The sequence below is a fragment of the Phyllobates terribilis genome, unplaced genomic scaffold (genome assembly GCF_046119375.1).
Source record: "Phyllobates terribilis strain yellow unplaced genomic scaffold, ASM4611937v1 Scaffold_2__4_contigs__length_985480577, whole genome shotgun sequence".
Taxonomy (NCBI): Eukaryota; Metazoa; Chordata; class Amphibia; order Anura; family Dendrobatidae; genus Phyllobates; species Phyllobates terribilis.
In genome coordinates this window covers 400,304,286-400,326,886 of record NW_027362762.1, presented here as the reverse complement: position 1 = coordinate 400,326,886, position 22,601 = coordinate 400,304,286, and the positions used below count along the sequence as shown (strand labels likewise).

General features: G+C 40.0%; 1 protein-coding gene across 3 annotated transcripts in view; it reads right to left on the bottom strand.

The window, feature by feature from the left end:
* CRACDL (CRACD like) overlaps positions 1-22,601 on the bottom strand; it is a 113,736-nt gene that overhangs the window by 45,598 nt on the left and 45,537 nt on the right. Inside the window, exon 2 of one of the 3 annotated variants that reach the window (XM_073664882.1) lies at positions 17,458-17,615. The exons of 1 other annotated variant lie outside the window; for it this stretch is intronic. In XM_073664882.1, the coding sequence (XP_073520983.1) occupies positions 17,458-17,464 (7 nt within the window). In that variant the 5' untranslated portion in view covers positions 17,465-17,615. The remainder of the gene's footprint in view (positions 1-17,457; positions 17,616-22,601) is intronic. One more of the 3 variants, XM_073664883.1, reaches the window with a different exon arrangement.

Genomic DNA, 22,601 nt, shown 5'->3' with positions numbered 1-22,601 from the left:
CTCCCTGTAGTAGGTCTTCCCTTTTTCATATACCTGTGAGTGAATGTGTGTTAGGTTCATAACATTAACAGTCCATATAAAAAGTATATCACCCCCTGTTGAAATGTTGTGTCATTTAAAAATAATCAATACCAAGTAGAATCATTTCAGAAATTTCTCTTCATATTCAGGTTTTTCGATTTATCAAAATTGATTGATGTTTGGAATTGTTCATCATTCCCTTTATGTTAACTAAAGTTCCAGATCCAGCTGCTGAAAAACAGACCCAAAGCATAATGCTGCCTCCACCATGCTTCACTGTGGGTATGGTGTTCTTTTGGTGATGTGCAGTGTTGACTTTGTGCCAAACATACCTTTTGAAATTATGGTCAAAAAGTTCATCATTTGTTTAATCAGACCATAATATGGTTTCCTACATGGTTGGGCTTAGATGATTTTCTTTTTTTAAAAAGGACTATCTTTCCACCCTACCCCACAGGCCAGACATATGAAGAATACAGGAGATTGTAGTCACATACAGTACACAACCAGTACTTGCCAGAAATTCATGCAGCTCCTTTAATGTTGCCTCTCAGACCAATTTACTTCATATGTTTTCATCAATTTTAGAGTGACGTCCTGTCCTCGCCACAAATCTTACTTCTGTCAGGGACTGGAGTAAGATTTCTGGCATAAGGTACACCACAGCCCATCATGAATTAGATGGGATGTATTATCGTGCTCCTGCTCTGTCCCAGCTTCGTCCATTTTGGAGGAACTGAAAAAATACTGACAAGAAAGCACCAAAAGTCGCTAAATTTTGGCACAGTTCCGCATTGTGCAAACATTTTGTGACTTCTCAAAGTGATTTATGCCAGAATTCTGGTGTAATCACTTTGATAAAACAGTGCTGAGTCTTTTTGCTTAAATTATGAGTGTAAAACTGAGTGGAAACCAAGTTTTTGAGGAGTTTTGAGTTTTTGATTAGGATTTGCAGAGTTTCCACTCAGTTTCTGCTCCAAAAACTCCTAAAAAAAACTTCAGTGTGAACATATGCTTATTTTTCCCATTCTTTTTAAATCTACTTTTGACCTTGACTCAAAAAATGGCATTGAAAACTGCATAAAAAAACAGCATTTTTATAAAAAAAAAAATGATGTGTGTAAAACCACCCTTTAAAGAGCAAAAGGGTGGTTCACTTATAGTTAGTGTAGTTAAGTAGCTCCTGAATGTTTTCCCTTGACTTATAATTTTTGACTAATATATTCTAGTTCTTATGAAATAAATTCTAAGTATCATCAGTTTTTGCAGATTTAACATCTACTTATTGTTTTATGCCAGCCATGCACCTGCAACACAACTAGTTCTATGTAATATCATGTCATTCTGCTTCTTCAAGGAGCCTCTCTGAGGTTATTTATAGGTAGGTAGGTGACTGCTGCCAAGTAACACCTGGATCAGATCCACAGAGATTACAATATCCTTGTGACTGGCAGCAGTGACTACAACCGGGATAAACCCAAGTGCTGGGTAACCGAGGTGCAAGATGTGTTGTGTATTTTGTACACACATAAAATGCCTTTCATATTCATCGCAGCGCCAGCGTTTATTTAATCACTGATAATGTACGTCATTGCAACCATCCTTCACCAGACCTTTGCTTGTTTTCCGCAGGTCATTTGATTTAAAAAGACACAAGTCATATTTTATTTATCTTTAAAAAAAAACATAATAAATAAGAGACATCATATACAGAGTAAAGCTATGTGCACACAAAGTTTTTTTGGGGCTCAAACTAAGTGCAAACTCTCAAATGCTCCTCAAAATCTCAAAACATCACAAAAACTTATCTGTTGTCTGTTCTTTATGCTTAGTCAAAAGACTGGACCAATTGGCACCAAATTTAGTACATAGGTAAATCGGGAGCTTCCGAAGGTTTTATGATGGGTTTCAGTTTTCTAGGACTGACCGTTCTCAAGATATAAGACAAAAAAATGAAACACAAGAGCAAATATTAATTTACAGTCAAACAACTGGACCAATTTGCCCCAGATTTGCCACATGGTTTTCCACCAGGTTTCAGCTCTCTAGGACCTACTATTATTGACATGTCTTTGCAAAGGGAATACAAAAGCATTCGAGATATTCGCCAAAAAACGGAACACAGAAGCAAATATTAACTTATGGCCAAACGACTGGAGTAATCTGCACCAAATTTGACAAATAGGAAATCATGCACTGAGGGTATGTGCACGCGGTCCGGAGCCACTTGTGGCCCCGACAAAGTAGAATAGCCGCCGACGGCTTCCTATCATTTTATGCATTTTTGTTTTCACCTGTGGATTTTCCCCATAGAGGTTAGGTCTGTGGGGAAAGCCTGCATGCGAACCCACCGGAGAAATTGATATGCTGCGGTCTGGAAAGACGCGCCGCATGTAAGTTTCCGAGGGTGATCCGCAGACGCTTAGTGGACATGGGATTTCTAGAAATCCCATCCACTACGCTGTAACAGCTAGACGCTGCGGGTTTGGCGCTGCATAACACACAGCGTCAAACCCGCAGCGGCTCCTGACCGTGTGCACACACCCTTACGAAGGTTTTAGATCAGGATTTCTAGGACCTATCATTCTCAAGATTGGTGCCAAAAAACGGAACACAAAAGCAAATATTAATTTACTGCCAAATGACTGGACCAATGTGACCTAAATTTGGTACATAGGTAAATCAGGTACTTTGGAAGGTTTTACAGCTAGTTTCAGCTCTCTACTGCCTATGGCTCTCAACAAAAAAAAAGAAATACAAATTCAAATATTTATTTATGGGCAAATGACTAGACCAATATGCTCCACATGTTCCACATAGGTAAATCAGGAATTTCTGAAGGTTTTACGCCAGATTTCAGCTCTCTAGGTCTTAACGTTCTTAACACTAGAACTACTGATGGAGTCATTTTGACTCCTTTCGTTTTTTATTTCTCTTCTGTGACTACATTTTTCAGAATTCCGGCTTGAAACTCGGTGACTTTTCCTCAAATATGATGTGAAAAAAGATTTTGTGAGAATAAATAATTTTGGTGAAAAATTTGCGCGTTTTTTTCAAAATTTACCAAGAACTACTGAAGGGAGTCATTTTGACTCCCTACTATATTTTGAGGTCCTTTTGTCACTAAATGTTGCTATAAAGTTTTGTGCATAATTTTTTCACTCTGTCTTATTTACCCTGATGTTCATATAGATGTAGTTCAATTTACATGTCAACTTTTCACATTTTCCTTGTGTTTTACCTGCTTGTATTACTGTGTAATGCTGAACAAACTCTATCTGATGAGGAGCTAGATGCATTCATTGCGATATTCTATGCTCGTGGAATATCTGGCACGAACCGTCACTCGATTAGCAGTATTTGGTGTAATGACTGGGGAATACCGTTTTGCAAAGCGACAATGTCTAGGGACCGCTTTGTTGAAATTATGAGGTTTCTCAGATTTGATGAGAAATCTACTCGATCGGAGAGACTGCAAACGGACAAGTTTGCTCTATTTTCTACTGTGTGGGACAGGTTTATTGAAAATTGTATTGCGTGTTACAAACCTGGCCCATACATAATGGTGGATGAGCAACTTTTCCCAAGCAAAACTAGGTGTCCATTCACGCAGTACATGCCTTCCAAACCAGATAAATATGGCCACAAATATTGGCTAGCTGTTGATAAGAGGAGCAAATATCTGGCAAATGGCTTCCCTTATCTAGGCAAAGATGACACACGGCGTGCTGAGGACAGTTTAGCTGACCATGTGGTAATGAAGTTATTGGACCCGTTTTTGAAAAAAGGTCGCAATGTTACAACCGATAATTATTTTACTTCAGTAAAATTAGCTAAACAGCTAAAAAGCAAAGGAACAACCATCGTGGGAACACTGAACAAGATAAGGCGAGAAGTGCCTAAAGAAATAAAATCCATGAAAGAGGAATTGTACAACACTAAAGTGTTTAGAAATGAAGACAATTTTACACTTACAGTATATCAAGGAAAGCCCAACAAAAATGTTGTCATTTTGAGTTCCGTCCATCCAGATGTTGTTGTTGCGTCTGATTCCGCTAAAAAAACTCCAGAAACGGTAAAGTTTTACAATGAAACAAAATATGGAGTAGATGTAGTGGATCAGATGGCACGAAAATATACCACACGAACATGCACAAGGAGATGGCCTGTTCATGCATTTGAAAATGCCTTAGACTTTGCGGGTATAAATGCATGGATAATATTCAAGGAGATTACCCACCAAAAAATGTCACGCAAGGCATTTTTGCAAACGCTTGTGAGAGAGTTGAGTGGTCCTTATGTCACAGATAGGGAAAAGGGTTCCACGTCCCAAGTTTCTACATGCTCAGAAGTGATGGTTCAAACAAAATTTTGCCAGATCAAAGAAAAGTGCAAGAAAAATAGATCTGTCGGAAATTGTAAGACTTGTGGTAAGTCTTTGTGTGGGCAATGTACTGCCATAAATCAAAGGCAATGCCTAAAATGCGAAACACCAAATGTTTAGAAGGTGAATTCTGCGCCATATTTTCATTTTTATGCTCCTCCACCTACATTTTCTCTGCTTTTTGTTCTTCAGTTGTTGTTTATATGTGTGTACTTGAATAAAAAAAAATGTTTGAAAAACGTCTATTATAATTATTGTTATTTTCTGTAGAAAAATAAGAAAAGCAGAAAAAAAACAATCAAAAGCATTACTGTTGGATCTCACAATAATAATACATTACAAAAAATATAATTATTAATAAATAACCACAAATGAAAGTCTAAAAATAAACGAAAACAAGCAAGGAGTCAAAATGACTCCTTTCAGTACTTCTAGGCGGGGTCACGAGTCCAGTAGTCCTAATATATTCTAAAAAAAAAAGGAATTGAAAAGCAAATATTAATTGAAGGCCAGAGAACTAGACCAACCTGCTCCACATTTGGCAAATAGGTAAATAAGGCGCTTTGGAAGGTTTTACACTGGGTTTCAGCTCTCTAGGACCTACAACTCTCGACACAGTCGACTACGTTTTGCTGCCCGCCTCCAATAGGCGTATAGAGCCAAAAATGATTCAAGACAGTCACACTGTGACTCTGTCCGTATTATTCATACATGAGCATGAAAAGATCAGGGGTTACCACATTTGTTATCCTGTTGACTACTGATATTGATAGAAACTGGTCTCCGTATATGTGAGTGCTGTTTAATATTGCAGACAATCAACTGGATTAGTGAAAAGAGTAGAGAAAACTGCACATCCCAATTTTTTTGTATAAAAACATCCAAATTTTATTCCATCTGCTTCTGCTACAAAACCAGTGTTGGCAAGAAAAAAGTTGCCACATTTTTGGGTGCATAACTGATGCATATTTAGTTGTGTTTTTTTTCCCATTCATTTGAATGGGTGAAAAGGGGCTCGCTCTCACTTGCGATTAAACCGGACGAATGTAATCCGATAAAAAATCGGATTGCATTCGGACCAATTTAATCCTATGTTTCTGTGCTCAGTGGCGTTTTTTTTTCCTGCTCCGAAAGGATTGCAATCGGGCTGGAAAAAAATCGCAGCATGCTGCATTCGGATCGCACACACCCATATAAGCCTATGGGTGCGTGTGAAACATTGTACTGCACTCGGATATCACCCAAGTGCAGTGCGATTCCCGCCGATGCCAGCAACAGAGGAGATGGAGAAATTGATTTGAGAGGATCTGAGCACAGAGCACTGACACTTGGTGCTCGCAGCAGAGCAGGAGCCGAGCGTCATTAGCATATCGCATCAGATGCCATACACTAGTGGGACCCCGGCCAAATGCTGCAAAAAGACTAAAAGCATTCACATGCTACAGATTTGTAAAAACACTTTTAGGCCATGCGCACACATTCAGTATTTGTTATTTTTTTACCTCAGTATTTGTAAGCCAAAACCAGGAGTGGCACAATCCGAGGAAAAGTATAATAGAAACACGTCACCACTTCTGGATTTATCACTACTCCTGGTTTTGTCTTACAAATACTGAGGTAAAAAACTCACCAAATACCCAACGTGTGCACGTGGCCCTAAAGGGGTTTTCCCACGAGCAAAAGTACATTTTAATCCATGGCTGTGTCTTACCGTGTACGGGACATCCCACAGCTCCTGGGCAGAGGAGGAAGTAAAAGACAATACAGACATTACAGCAGGGGATCACAGATGATTTGTTTTGTGAGGTAAAAAATTTCACTGCCTGTTTTTAAACAATGTTTTACTGTCGTAGAGAGCAATGAACCGAACAATGAACCAGCAGGAGGATTCTCGCAGGATGTGCCAGAGATAAGTAAAGATTGTCATCTGCTGGGCAGACGAAATCAAGCGAAACCAAGTTATGCTGGAAGAGTTGAAGGGGGAGCAAATTCAGATGCTGGACCTGATCAGGTGACCTCCAGGAAGGATTTCTTGGATATAAAAGTCCAGCGCGCCAAGACACAGGAACATTTGGTGCCAGACTGCAGAGTCGAGCAGACGTGCTCCAGAGGGACAGCAGAGCCCAGTGCGACAGGCCTCAGCCGGAGTCCTGCGCTACATCAGAGTCGGACACCGCCTGAGAAGCTCCTGACTCCTCACAGAAACGCCCTGAGCCCTGCGCAGTTCCTGGGATCCGACGCCACCTGTCAAGAGTCAAGGTCTGGACCCCTTGACCCCAAGCGTGAGAAGCTACCGCCGACGATTAAGCCGAAAAGAGTGAGAGAGTACTGCGACAAGAGAGACACACCAGCAACCGCGGAGGGATCGTGCAAGTGAAGAGGACCGTCACTTCCAACTCTCACCTATGGTACCGGGGACAGTTGGGATTAGAACTTGAGTTTGGGAGGGGGCCGGTTGGTGTGTGGGAGGCTAAGCGGGATCTGATAGACTTTATCCTGATGAGACTTGCGGCCTAGCGGGAAGAACAGGTGACCCCCGCTAGGGCCATACAAAGAGAACACACGTGGTGACTCCCATGACTGGGTGTATCACGCTTTTGCAAAGAACTTTTCTGTTATTCACTGAAACTATTTCTTATTGTTATTCCAAGTTGTAGTTTATTATCCCTGTTACTAACCCCCTTGCATAATATTTGTTATACATATAAAGTGGTTTTATCAGTCCCTGACTGTTCCCGCCTTGTGTCTCTGTTTGTTGCATTCCGGCACCTGTGTTACATTACTTCAAAGATAGAATCAGCTGTGATCCCCTGCTGTAATGTCTGTATACGCTTTTGCTTCCTCCCCTGCCCAGGAGCTGTGGTATGATCAGACCATGTTAAGTACACGGTTAGACACAGCCATTGATTGAAATGAACTTTTGTTCGTGGGAAAACCCCTTTAAGGTTCAAATATGCTAAGAAAAAATAAGCAGCAGATGCATGAGATTTCAGAAATCTCAATCACTTTGCTTGTATTATAAAATGCTGCATTTTTTTTAAGGAGCAAAAATACAGGGGAAAAAACTGGCAAAAACGTATTAGCAAGCCCTTAGGTTTGTGTTTATACATAGCAGGGAATCTGAGGAGGCAGAGCTGCAGCAGCCTGGACTAATGATGAGGCAGGAGGTGTGTCTCAGACTACCATAGATTACTTGTAGGCACTGTAGCTGAACTGTAGTCCCAGATCAAAACTCTGAGCTAATGGACATCCAAGTATTGTGGAAAATGACAGCAATGTACACAAGTGTGTATCTAATTTGTATAGCAGGACATAGAGTACTAAAAGTCCTTTAAATATCAAAATGTTAATTGGGATGACATGTGACCCAGCAGAATGTTAAGCCATACTTGCCAATGACTACAACCTCTATGGGTGTGTATACTAACACTTGAGAATATCATGCACCAGCCCGTGCATTGTCATCAAAGGTCAACAAGTTAACATTAATTTTTAGAGAAAGGACTGTAAGTATAACAAACGAATTCTGTACCATATCCCCACCCTGAAACACACAGATAAACATGAAGAATACTGCCAAGGAACATAAGCCATGAGAAGGTAATAGATATGCCCTGCCAGCCTGACATTAGAGGAGAAAAGAAGAAAGATAAAAAGGACAAACACTATGAAACAAAGGACTGGCCTCATTCCTCAGAACTCAATTTCCAGCTTAGAGATTATGTTGTACTGCTTTATTAACATTAGCTGCCATATGGTCGCCTAAACCACATAGTAACACATCCATATTATATAACTTGGGGTACAATTGCACAGTGTGAAAATATCACAGTTATGTGAAATTATGTCAAAACTCAAAACAGGTAAAACCACCCTTTGGGTATGTTCACACGACAATTTTTCCATGCAGTCAAAAAAGACAAGTTTTCTAGTGGAAATTGCTTCAGGACTTTCCTTCATTGTGTAGTTTTTTATTTTCCGAATTCGTACTAAAGAGTTTTTCAAGCGGTTTTGAAGAGTTTTTTTTTCCTGCAGCATTTTTTGTAGCCTTCTGATTGTACGGGGGTTTGTTTGTAGAGTTTTCCATAAGGAGACATTCCAAGAAGTGATATCTAGAGATGAGCAGATCTTGTGAAACTCTGCCAAAATTTCCCAACAAATTCAATTTGCGGTGAATACATTTTCAAAAATTGTGTAATTAAAATGCCTATAATCACCAGGGAAAATATGTGTAGAACAATGCGAGTTCCCCTTGGAGCTTTAGTCATGCGTGAAAATGTTGGCAATCTAGAAATTGTTCCAGAAAATGAAGTATTTGTCCCAAAAAATTATTGCAATTACACATGTTTTGTTATACACATGTTTATTTCCTTTGTGTGTATTGGAACAACACAAAAAACTGAGAAAAAAAGGCAAATTAGACATAATTTCACACAAAACCCCCAAAATGGGCTGGACAAAATTGTTGGCACCTTTCCAAAATTCTGGATAAACAACTATGTTTCAAGCAGGTGATGCTCGTTCAAACTCACCTGTGGCAAGTAGCAGGTGTGGGCAATATGAAAATCACACCTGAAACCAGATAAAAAGGTGAGAAGTTGACTCAATCTTTGCATTGTGTGTCTGTGTGTGCCACACTAAGCACAGAGAACAGAAAGAGAAGAAAACTGTTTGTGGACTTGAGAACCAAAATTGTTGAACAATATCAACAATCTCAAGATTGATTACAAGTCCATCTCCAGAGATCTTGATGTTCCTTTGTCCACAGTGAGCAACATAATCAAGAAATTTACAACTCATGCCACTTGAGCTAATCTCCCTGGACATGGATGGCAGTGAAAAATTGATAAAAAGTTGCAACGCAAGATAGTCTATATGGTGGATAACGAGTCCCAATCAAGTTCCAAAGTTCCCAATCAAGTTCCAAAATTTGCAAACTATCCGTCAACATTTTAACAAATTGAAACCCCACTACTGACACAGAGACATAAAAAAGTTAGACAGCAGTTTACCAAAATGTACATGAGTAAGCCAAAATCCTTCTGGGAAAGCTTCTTCAGATGAGACAGATGAGACCAAGATAGAGCGTCTATTAAAGCACATCATTCTGTTTACCAAAAATGGAATGAGCCTACAAAGAAAAGAACACAGTACCTACAGTCAAATATGGTGGAGGTTCAAAGATATTTTGGGGTTGTTTTGCTGCCTCTGGCACTGGGTGCCTTGACATCATGGAATCTGAAGATTACCAAAGGATTTTGGGTTGCAATCTAGTGCCCAGTGTCAGAAAGCTGGGTTTGTGTCCTAGTTCATGGGTCTTCCAGCAAGGCAATGACCCCAAACATACTTCAAGAAGCACCCAAAAATGTATGGAAACAAAGTGGATGGAGAGTTCTGAAGTGGCAGCAATGAGTGTGATTCTAAATCCCATTGAACACCTGTGGAGAGATATTAAATGGCTTTAGGGAGAAGGCACCCTTTCAATATGAGACACCTGGAGCAGTTTGTAAAAGAAAAGTGGTCCAAAATTCCAGTTGAGAGGTGTAAGAGGCTTGTTGATGGTTATATGAAGCAATTGATTGCAGTTATTTATTCCAAAGAATGTGCACCCAATTATTAAGTTGAGGGTGCCAACAGTTGTTGGGGTTTTGTGTGAAATTATGTCCAATTTGCCTTTTTTTCTCAGTTTTTTTTGTATTGTTCCAATATACACAAAGGAAATAAACAACATGTGTATAACAAATTCTGGAACAATTTCAAGGGTGCCAACTCTTTCGGCCATGACTGTCTTTTTAATGTTCAAATGACTTATCTGGCTAGGGTAAAAAGGGAAAGTTACCTGAGGTAACCAACAGCATATTTAACACCAAATTGCAGTATCAGACTATTTTGGCTACCTAAATTGCATAACAGGTATAAACATTATCCCTTCTGGATGGCAGATGCATGCATTGCTGTTGTTTATAGGCAGGTGGTACGAATGGAAGAATCTGTGGTATTTTCACACAGCTGGGTACAACAGTTTTATCCCTGTTTGAAGAGTATAAAGAGCTTTACATTTTGCTAAATGAAGAAGCAATAGCTTTTTCATAAGCTGTCCAAAAATTATCTCTTTAATTATAAGACAAAACAGGTGTACTATACTATTTTGCATGTGAAATAGATTTGCCCACTCAAATTGAAATAAAACAAATATCCTTTTTGGGGGGTCTGCAACTGGTTTGTGAATCAAAAAATGATTGGGCAATTACAAAGACTTTTGATTAAGTTGTCCAAAAATGAATCAATTTTTCTGGAGACAAAACATTTGCAATGTATCACACTGGCGACTCGCACAGACAGTAAGCGCTGCCCTACTCATTGCGGAGGGAGGGTGAGTTACGGTTTATTTTTTATCCTTGCAATCTCATGGTACTATAACACTTTTAAAAGACAACTCTTTTAAATGGAGTACAATTACATTTGAACGAATATTTCTGAAATGTAACATATCCAGAATATTAGACAGGTCTTCAACAATCGTAATTTCCATTTTAATCCGGAAATATACTATAACTTTTGACATCCTTCACAACTCTCTAGGATACTTTAGCAACTCTTTCACTTGGCTAATAAAAAGAACTTGGAATGTACAGTAGCTTTTGGGATGTCAGCCAAAATCTAGACATTCAAAGATTTAAAATGTGCCGGCCCTCAATTCATCCCTAATCCTGGCCCAATTTTCCCAAATCATTAGAAAAGAGGCTTACCAAACAAAATCTCAGCTGACGCATGAATCTAAATAGCCTGGTGTAGTGAAAATTATCATACTTTATATTTATGTGCAATTATATATAACATTTTTTGCTATTCCAGAGGATGCTGAAAATATAGCTTTTTGGACAGCAAGTTGTTCTTGGTGTTTTCATTGGCGTTTTTTTCTGTTTGTAGGTTAACCTTAAAAATGCTGCAGACAAATGCTACTTTAAAGAAAATCCGAAATTGAATGTGAAGACACATATCCATATTCAGGATTAATACCAATCAGTCAAGACTAGAGTATCTAGGAATGGCTCAGAAAGCAATGCCTCCTATTGTATTGTGTTGACCTGCAACTTCTGAGACGGATGTTGGTGGTGTTTTAGTAAAGGCAGAACCCTCCGCTAACATCTTGTGAATTTCATTGTCGTCTGACAGATAACTTTTGAGGGGTAATTTACCAAAATGGTATCTGACATAAATGTGCATATGAAACAAGTGTGTAATTGAATTCCTCCATGCTGAAAAAAATGCACTCACTAACATTCATAGTCATTTGTTGAAGGTTTATGGAGATGATACAGTGAGTGTGAGCACAGTGACGCAGTGAGTTGTGCGTTTCAACAATGGCGAAAATGATGTGAAAGACGAGATACGTTCCAAGGGTAAAGAAGTTGAAGACAAAAGCATCTGCATGCTAAGTGATGTGCACAGTCTTTTGGGATAGGAAATTGGTGATTCTTTTGGATTTGCTGGAGCTTTGCAGAACTGTTAATTCTGATGCTACATGAAGATGTTGACTAAACTGAAGGCTCAAATTTCCAAAGTCAGGACAGAGAAAAAGATAACTTTTCCCTTGCGACATGGTAACTCCAGGCCACATTGCAAAAGTTTGCTGGACTGTACTACTACATTCACCGTATAGTTGCCTTAAAGGGGTTGTCCACTATTTGTTAAAATCAAAACACTTACACTCATCTCTCATGCCGTCGCAGTTCCAGTGGTGTCGGCACTCGCATTCCCGTGCGTTTATTATGACATATGAGCTCTGCTCTCAATCAGTGCCGGCTTCACTGTCCGCACTTTCGGACCTACTGAACATCAACAGGAAGCCATGGCTCGTTCACTTCCTCTTGATGTTTGATTTGACCAAAGGAAGGACAGTGACGCCGGCATTGATTGGGTGTTGGGCTCACGTGACATAACCTCGCGTGACCCTCGAGGAGTGCGAGTGCCGACATTGCTGGAACAGCACCACCACGGAAGGAGAGTATAAGTGTTTTTATTTTAATAGGACCAAATATGAGGAATGAGAAGGGGTTGTTTTAGTAGTAATTTTGGGCCAATGATACATGCACTATATGGGCAACATTTTCCAGATAATAACACTGTCATTGCAGGTGTAAAACAGTACCTTGCCTTTGCCGATATAAATTTTTAGGAGGTCAGCATGGTGGTGACTACGTGGAAAAATTACATTATGTAGCTGAAATCTTACTTTATTCAACTGTGTATATCAACCCTTATATGTAGGTTGCAAGATGTTACTTTAAAGTCTAAAGTAAAATACTGAACAGTCTACTTATACAGTAATCAGCCCTGGCCTATAGTGATGAGGTCAGAGATGAGGCGCACAATGGGGTAAAGTAGAGGAGCGGATGGCGGGCAGCTAGTAGTGCGGTGACTGGAGAGGTGAGTGGTTGTCTTTTTCCATCTTATATTCGTAACTATGAGTCGTATGTAAGTCGGAGATTCGTAAGTCAGGGACTGCTTGTACAACATTTTGATTTGTGGTATTTTTGCTGTTATCATTCTTTTCAAATTGCAGAATGCTATGGTATGGCATTTCACTGGAGTTATTTCTATAGGCTTTTCCATAAAACTAGAATAATGCCAGGAAGGCGTGTTTACAATTTAAAAAAAATAAATGCTCCATAAACCATGCTTGTAAACATGCTATAAAATGCTTGAAATTTACAGTGTTTCCTAACACTGAAAATATAGTGTGAAGGAGGCCAAATATATTACTGATGAGCAATCTCTATAAAATGCAGGTGAGTCCATTGCAAATAAATTTCCGCACTATGGTGGAATTAATTGGACTGTATTATAAATACAGCCTCTGTCCTGACATCTATGTGCCCTAAGGATATATGAACACAGGGTATATTAATCATTTTCTGCTGTTAATTGATCGTCCTATTAATATCTTTTGTAAAACTACTTGCTGCTCATATGTTCAGACTTTTAAATGTGTTTTAAACACTTCAGGCTTTCAAAGATGTCAAGCAGTTAAAACAAGTAACGTACATATTTCTGGCACTTTCCTCTAGGAAATCGGTCAATACTTTACAACATACGGTAAGTCAAATTAAAAACTAAAAAGACCTCCAGGTGTCTTTTTGAGTATTTTGTCACCATTTTTACTTGTTTTAATTGTTTAATGGATTTTAAAAAAAACTTCCAGAAAACGTGAATAAAAAGATGGCCAATAAATATTGAAAAAAGATAACAAAAATGTTGAAAAAGCGCTCAGGAGATGACCAAAAATACTAAGATAAATACACAAATAAAATAAGAAGCTTCAAGTTTACCAAACTCCAGAGAAAAGGTACGATTCTTGAAGCGTGAAAAACTGGCGTTTTTTTACCTTTGTAAAAACAAGCAGTGTGGACATATCCTAAGAATATAGAGCTGTTTTGCAACATAATCTTACATTCTAGTACACAAGGCCCACAGGATATGCCTGTAAGGACCCTCACCTATCAAGGAGAACTGGAAATCGCCCTACACTAATGTCAGTCTCCTTAGAGTTCAATGGAAGGGTGTCCAGGGGAGCTATAGAGCCAAGTGAGCAGCACTTCATAATCCCAAAAATCCCAAATTCAGCCGTATGTATGAGGCCTAAACAGGAGTTTAGGCTCTTTTTTTATATTTTTACCCATATTGCATATACAAATATAACTCAGTTACAGATACACATACAGATGTACAATACAGATCCACACTAATCCATATTTTAAAAGTAAATCAATGTATCCTTCTAGTAAAAAGCAATATGTGCAGTAATAGAGGATGCCACATATTTGCAAATGCACAATAACTGTACATATAGAAATATAGCTGTTTAAAATGACAAAATTAGCTCTGTTGACTAATATTTGCTCCTTACGTCAGTCGCTTTCAATACGGAACTCATATGGGTCCAGATTATAATAGTGTTAATGAGGCATAAAATTAGTATCTATGGTCAACATTGTGAAAACAGGGAGATGCACAACCTGATGCCTAGGATCCACATGTTGTAATGCTATTCTGTGCAGCCCCCAACTGTCAGGACACCAAAAGGGTTTACACAGGATAGATACATACAGAAAGAGAGGTATGAAAAGAAACAGGCGAAAATGCTCCTGAGTTATAGATAGCACAGGCCACAGGGAGGAAGAGTATGATATATAGATCCTCTCTGTACCCTGTGTCATGCCCCCCAGACCCTACAGTGGGCGTAACATTTATCTACTTTAAAAGGGTTCTTCCATCTGAGACATTTAAGGCATATCCACAGAAAATACCATAAATGTTTAATAGGTGGACATTCCAACACTGGGACTCCTGTAAATAATATGAATAAGGGTCTTCTGATCACCTATTCAGCACCCCATAGATGATATTGGGAGTTAGCCATGTACACATGTGGCTCTTTCCATCATAGTTTATGACACTTGTGAACTGCTTAGGTGTTTCTGCAACTTCTATAACCTACAATGGATAGAAACTAGAGATGATCAATTCATTTTGCTCTACCCAGGCCTGGTACCAGACCGGTCCTCCATGGCAGCCTGTCTTCACTTCTGCGCCCGACACCCTTGACCTGGTATCCCGGGAACCTCTGTAACTTTGTAGGCCCTAGGACATCATGACATCACGAGGCCTAGTCACCAGAGGAGCGTGAACTGACTTCCTCATCTCTAAGAGAGACACACATTTGCCCGGCCTCCTCCTCCCTGGAATTCCAAACAGAGGACCCAACTTCTTCAGATAGCGAAGCGACCTCCTAACATACTTTTATAACATATGCTATCAAACTATTATGCCATATTGCAGAAGACAATATTCATATATGTTTTTTTCTCTGATCCTAGGAATGGTACAATGTGACAATGATCAAAAAAAGGTTGTGCATCCCTGACGTGTTGGGCACTAGGTTAGAACATGGTACCGTCCCTGGAGAATGAGGACAATTGGCACCTACGTCTATATGGCACCTACGTCTATATTTAAATATTTGTAATAGCAGTTTTATTACTCATGAACCATTTTTAATTTCCTATTTTGTAACATGACAAAACCTCATGGAAATGTCACATGGAGACAGGGATGTAATAACACACTGCTATGTAGTCATGCTAGCCTAATCCCCAGAGGCAAATTTATTGTACAGTATAATGACATTGCTTTTTTACTTTAAGCTTCCATTACCGTATTCCCTTGGTGACAAGTCTAAACAATGTGTGGCGCAATACAAGCTAACCATGTTATGATACATAACAATATCTCAGTATATCACTAGGCTGAGTATGTAAAAAATGGAAAAGAAAGGAACTAAGCAGAGAGAGATGTAGACTGTAAATGTCATTGGCAAAATACTGGTATGGTTGATAAATATTAGTAAGAACATTAAATCACTGCCCCATCCTATAGACTCTTCTGCTTCATGTATTTTGCCTATATATTTCAATTGTTCAATTATTTATTCATGCTCTCCAGATCAGGGGAGGGTTTTCCCCCTAACAGGAACCCATATAATTATATTCTATGGACCTGCTACATTAAAGTTAAGGGTACACACTGAATTTAATATTTTAATGAATACCTGTAGTTGTGGTTGGATTTTTTGCGACTTGCTTCTCACAGCACCCCAAGAGTTTCAATGCAACCCCATTCACTTGTATTGTGCTGAGAGATTGTGCTTGAGCAAGGAGTGCCCAAGGCACATTGATGCACACAGGAGCAAAGGCTAGTCCTCTAGTCCAATCCCTCAAAGGAACAACAGTAGCACAAATTGCTGAAACAGTTAATCAGAAATGGAGACCAGGATTCGGTTGCCGCGTTCTGTAAACTAGTGTTTTAATAATCTTTTATTTTTAAATAAATGCTCATTGAAGAATCAAAAAAGACACCGTCCTTGATTCAGTCGTGGCAACAGAAGACACCGCTGATCCCGGTCTCCATTTCTGATTCTTCCACTGTGGGAAACTCCTGGAAGCGGTTTCCCCTGTCTCTCCAGAAATAGCTGCAGTCTATCACTTTTGAATCCAAACCAAAAAGAGAGTTGTGCCTCAGGCAGCACAACTATATCAGGTGAGCAAGTTTTCTCATACAACTCACTTTTTACAACTTGACAAACTCACTACGCTTAGATAGCTCCACGTCTTTTTTTCTTTTTTTCTCTTTTAGGATACTCCAGATAATAGTGAAATATTGGCTTTGACAGAAATGTGTCCTAACAACTCTAAGGGGAACGTGAGCATCAGAATAGAACCAGGAAGCAAGGAAAATAGATGGCTTTGTCTGATGAATATCGTTTTCTTCTACAATAGGTGGACGCTGTATCTGCATCACTTATCTGGGCATGAGATTGCACTAAGATGAATATGGGGAGAACGCAAGCCAGAAGAGGCAGTGTGACGCTCTGGGGAAAGTTCTGCTGGGAAACCTTAGGTCCTAGCATTCATGTAGATGTTACTTTGAAACGCACAATCCTACCTAAACAATTTTGCAGTAAAGTACATCTCTACATGACAACGGTATTAGATAGCTATGTGCTATGCTATGTCACAAATTTTGTTCATGTGCTCAGTAATGACTTGATGAACATGACAAAGAGTTCAAGGTGTTGACTTGGCCTACTGTTCCCCAATCAACCATCTGTGCGATGTGCTAAAAAAACAAGTTAATTTAAGTATACTCAGTACTGCAACTGGACTTTCTTGGAGTCAAATACTATAGGATACCAAGAGAGGTTTTGGGGAGTTTATGCCTTAACAGGTCAGAGCTGTTTTGGTGGCACAAGGAGACCAAGAGAACATTAGGCATGTGGATTTTATATTAATATTAATCAGTACATATGTTTTGTACAATAATATACAGATTATTGTTCCGGCTCTGGGTACATCCTGAAAAGAAAAGATTGGTGACTGAGAAATCACCTGGTGTTTCTGATGACTAAACTCTAATAAGTGACACAGAAACAGCGTCCGGTAACCTGAACTTGACACTCTAGAAAAGTTATTGTAAATGTTAGCATGTATTACCTGACATGGTATAAACCTGTTTAGTTCACCCGAGGCGAAGTGAAGATAGACTGAAGCCAACTCAGCTGCGGGGTCTAAAGCCTGTGGGATTTGATCTCCAGATTCTGTGAAGCAGAATGGAATGTCTCATTGTATTGTTTTCCTTGTCACACTGGAGGCTGGAACAGGAAACAAACATCCAGTAGCAAAAAACTGTATTCTTCACTGCTGATGGCTACAGGGTTTATGTCTCTGCATAAAGAGAGCTCATGTAAGATATATAGTACATATAAGCGCTCAAACGTAAACTCTATTTTCTACTCCAGTTCACGGATCAAATCTGAAAATGAAAGGTGGCATCACACACAGAGGGCACATTTATCAAAACTGTCTAAAATTCTTAGACCGTGCAAACTTAGACTAAGCAGGCTTAACCCATTGCGCAATAGGTCGCACAGTTATGTCCTATTGCGGCTCCCTGACTTCGATACAAGTTCACAAGCTGAGCCCACATCTTTCTTGGCAGATGATGACTGTGATAGTCAGCAATCATCAGCCTATAACGGCCGTGTGTGTTATATGCAGCTGACAATTTCTGACAGGAGCATTTACAGAGCGCCAGCAGGGAGTCTCCAAAATGTCATCAATGAGAATCTGGGCAATAGGACCCCAATTTATTGCTCACATGAGGATTCCATGGCACTCATCTGAGTGCTCCTTTGTTTTTTTGATTGAGAATTTCAGATATCCAAGTCTGTCGCTAAGTGCAAGTGTATGTGCTTTAGGCCATGACCCCACTATCAGTATTTGGTCAGTATTCGGTCAGTACTTTTTCTCAGGAAAGGAAACCAAAACCAGGTGAGGAACAATTAGAAAAAAGGTATAAGGCTGTGTGCCCACAATGCGTTTTTTAAGCGTTTCGGCAGCGGCAAAAACGCTGCAGAAACGCTTAAAAAACGCATGTTAGAAGGCCTGCCATGGTCCCCAATGATAATCCGCATGTGCTGTGCACATGCTGCAGAAATTTCCGCTGCGGATTATCATTGCGGAAAAAAACTCAGCACTACCAATTATTTTGCAGAAGTGCTGCGTTTTCGCCGCCATTGACTTGCATTGGAACGCATGGATTAAGCATCACTACATATGTACAGTACAGACCAAAAGTTTGGACACACCTTCTCATTTAAAGATTTTTCTGTATTTTCATGACTATGAAAATTGTACATTCACACTGAAGGCATCAAAACTATGAATTAACACATGTGGAATTATATACTTAACAAAAAAGTGTGAAACAACTGAAAATATGTCTTATATTCTAGGTTCTTCAAAGTAGCCACCTTTTGCTTTGATGACTGCTTTGCACACTCTTGGCATTCTCTTGATGAGCTTCAAGAGGTAGTCACCGGAAATGGTCTTCCAACAATCTTGAAGGAGTTCCCAGAGATGCTTAGCACTTGTTGGCCCTTTTGCCTTCACTCTGCGGTCCAGCTCACCCCAAACCATCTCGATTGGGTTCAGGTCTGGTGACTGTGGAGGCCATGTCATCTGGCGTAGCACCCCATCACTCTCCTTCTTGGTCAAATAGCCCTTACACAGCCTGGAGGTGTGTTTGGGGTCATTGTCCTGTTGAAAAATAAATGATGGTCGAACTAAACGCAAACCGGATGGAATAGCATGCCGCTGCAAGATGCTGTGGTAGCCATGCTGGTTCAGTATGCCTTCAATTTTGAATAATTCCCCAACAGTGTCACCAGCAAAGCACCCCCACACCATCACACCTCCTCCTCCATGCTTCACGGTGGGAACCAGGCATGTAGAGTCCATCCGTTCACCCTTTCTGCGTCACACAAAGACACGGTGGTTGGAACCAAAGATCTCAAATTTGGACTCATCAAACCAAAGCACAGATTTCCACTGGTCTAATGTCCATTCCTTGTGTTATTTAGCCCAAACAAGTCTCTTCTGCTTGTTTCATGTCCTTATCAGTGGTTTCCTAGCAGCTATTTTACCATGAAGGCCTTCTGCTCAAAGTCTCCTCTAATCTGAGCTGCTGTTAACCTGTGATTTCTGAGGCTGGTGACTCGGATAAACTTATCCTCAGAAGCAGAGGTGACTCTTGGTCTTCCTTTCCTGGGGCAATCCTCATGTGAGCCAGTTTCTTTGCAGCGCTTGATGGTTTTTGCAACTGCACTTGGGGACACTTTCAAAGTTTGCCCAATTTTTCGCACTGACTGACCTTCATTTCTTAAAGTAATGATGGCCACTCGTTTTTCTTTACTTAGCTGCTTTTTTCTTGCCATAATACAAATTCTAACAGTCTATTCAGTAGGACTATCAGCTGTGTATCCACCTGACTTCTGCACAACACAACTGATGGTCCCAACCCCATTTATAAGGCAAGAAATCCCACTTATTAAACCTGACAGGGCACACCTGTGAAGTGAAAACCATTTCCGGTGACTACCTCTTGAAGCTCATCAAGAGAATGCCAAGAGTGTGCAAAGCAGTCATCAAAGCAAAAGGTGGCTACTTTGAAGAACCTAGAATATAAGACATATTTTCAGTTGTTTCACACTTTTTTGTTAATTCATAGTTTTGATGCCTTCAGTGTGAATGTACAATTTTCATGGTCATGAAAATACAGAAAAATCTTTAAATGAGAAGGTGTGTCCAAACTTTTGGTCTGTACTGTAGATGCGGAATCCAAGCGTTCCAATGTGCGGATGGTACCCGGGTGTGGAGGACAGGAGACTCTCCTCCAGATCCGGGTACCATAGAACCTGTAAAAAAAAGAATAAAATAAAAAATAAATGTTATATTTACCTTCTGACGGCCCCGGGTGCGCTCGTCCTCTCATGCCGGCAGCTCGCGATGGACTGGAGGACCTGCGCTGACGTCTTTGTCATGTGACGGGTCACGCGATGCTGACGTCGACAGGTCCTTCAGTGTAGTGTAAAGCGAGCTGCCGACAAGGGAGAACGGAGCGAAGCAAGACACCAGGGGCCATCGGAAGGTAAGTATAGATTTATTTTTTACCATTCTTTTACGGTCACACTATATAAATTCATGCCGGTTGCATGGATTTATATAGTGTGACCAAGTTGACAAGCACTTTCCAAGTGATGCTAAAATTGCTTGGAAAGGCTTGTCAACCCGCATGCGGAAATGCATGTGAAGAACGCATCACATCCGCTTGTCACTGGCAGGAAAACGCATGTACAATCCGCATGTAAAATCCGCATGCGTTTTTTTCTGCCAGGGAGATGCAGAAACGCTCAGGAAAAATCCGGAGCATTCCTGCATCGTGGGCACATAGCCTAATTGAAACAAGTCACCAATTCTGCATTTATCACCCACTCCTGGTTTTGGCTCCCACTCCTGAGAAAAAATACTGACCGAATACTGACCAAATACTGATAGTGGGGCTGTGGCCTTATACTCTCACTGACTGCACTAAGAAAACCTGACAACAAGTTTAGAGATCCTATAAAAATAAAAAAGCACAACACTCTGAGGAGCTCTGTTGCCATTTATTTTAGTGTTTGGTACAGGTTCTAACTCATGAAACTGGCTTTGGTGGCTGTACTAACAGAAAGCAGAGGTCATAATAAATAGTAAAGATTTTTAGAAATTATGTCTGTTTTATTATTAAAGTGATCACAGTGGTCAAGATTTATTTTCATAACACCTAGTCTACCCTTTAATCAGGTTTTTACCCAACACTAACACACCGCCATGCTACTGTTGCATCCCTTATAGTAACTGCATTGCTAAAAAGCAGGTTCTTGTAGTTTTCTTACTGAGTGGCAATGACGTGTTAACAGGACAGAAGAAACATTATGACACAGAGGCAACGAGATCCACACCCATTGTGTAATTAAAGCAGACAAAACCAAGCGAAATATGGCTTCAACACCTGTATGCTATAAATCTGTAACCTGCCCTTACCAATCCTTTATTGAATCAAGGGAGGGTAATAAAAGGAATTAGGTGAGATATTAACATTATGTTACATGCCAGTTTATACTACTGACAGAATTCTGAGAGTGAAGCCTTCCCAGCTACTTGAGAGGGGTTTTTCCATACTATATAAATTATGGGTTATAGGGAGTCTGTCAGCACGGAATAACTGTTAAAACCAAGTACAGGCGCTTGGTGCACCCTAGACGTGGCGAAACATTTAAATGCACCTTCCCACCTGCTTGTTTTCCCTTTATCCCCACGCCATCTTCTTTGATTAACGACTCTGACTTTATAAAGAGCCGAGATAGATGGAAAACAAGTAGGTGGGAAGGTGCATTTAAATGTTTGGACAGACAAAGGGTGCACCGAGCGCCTGTACTTGATTTGAACAGTCATTCTGTGCTGACAGACTCCCTCTAAAGCTGCCTTGGTTTAGGACCCCTCAGGTACTGGAATATAGAAGTCATAGGCCATATAATATGTTCTCTGCACAGCACCACTCAATAAAAAGGGCTCTTTGCCATACTTTTTTCATTGTCTTTTCAACACCTGTATTTTCAGCATTCTTTACAAATGTTTTTAGTGGCATTAAATTTGTAATGTAGATTTCTTTTTTTTCTGATGTTTTTCAAGTCTTATGGAATACCGCAAGGGAAAATTAAAGAAAGAAAAATGCCAAACCTAGAGCAAGTTTCATTTTGCAAAATAAAGCCATTGACCAAAAAAGACCACCAAAATACATTGTATGTACAATTTATATTTTAACATAACCTTTATACAGACATAAGTTTTAGTTATTAGGACCCAATGCAAATTAAATAGTGGCTCCGGCACCACTTGCTTCCACATAGGGAGGTGAGCAGCACTGCTGATGCCCTGATGGCAGGTGCCAGCCAGGACAAGTGCACATCCAACAGGTAAATAGCATGCATGTGAATTAAAACAACCAATGCACATTACCTGCCTGCCATGGAGACCATGAGCGACGCTGGAGCAACTCTTTAAGGCCGGATTCACACATCCGTGTTTCGCACTCTATGCTTGGACCAGAATTCATATACTGGCAGCAGGTTTCCTTAGGTTATGAGGTTGTTGAGTTTGTGTCAGGACACGCGTGGGCAGTCCATGAACTGCGGTCTGTTCTAAGGTTGAATTCAGACACAAGATCAGTGTAGGGACTGTGATTTCTGGTCTAATAG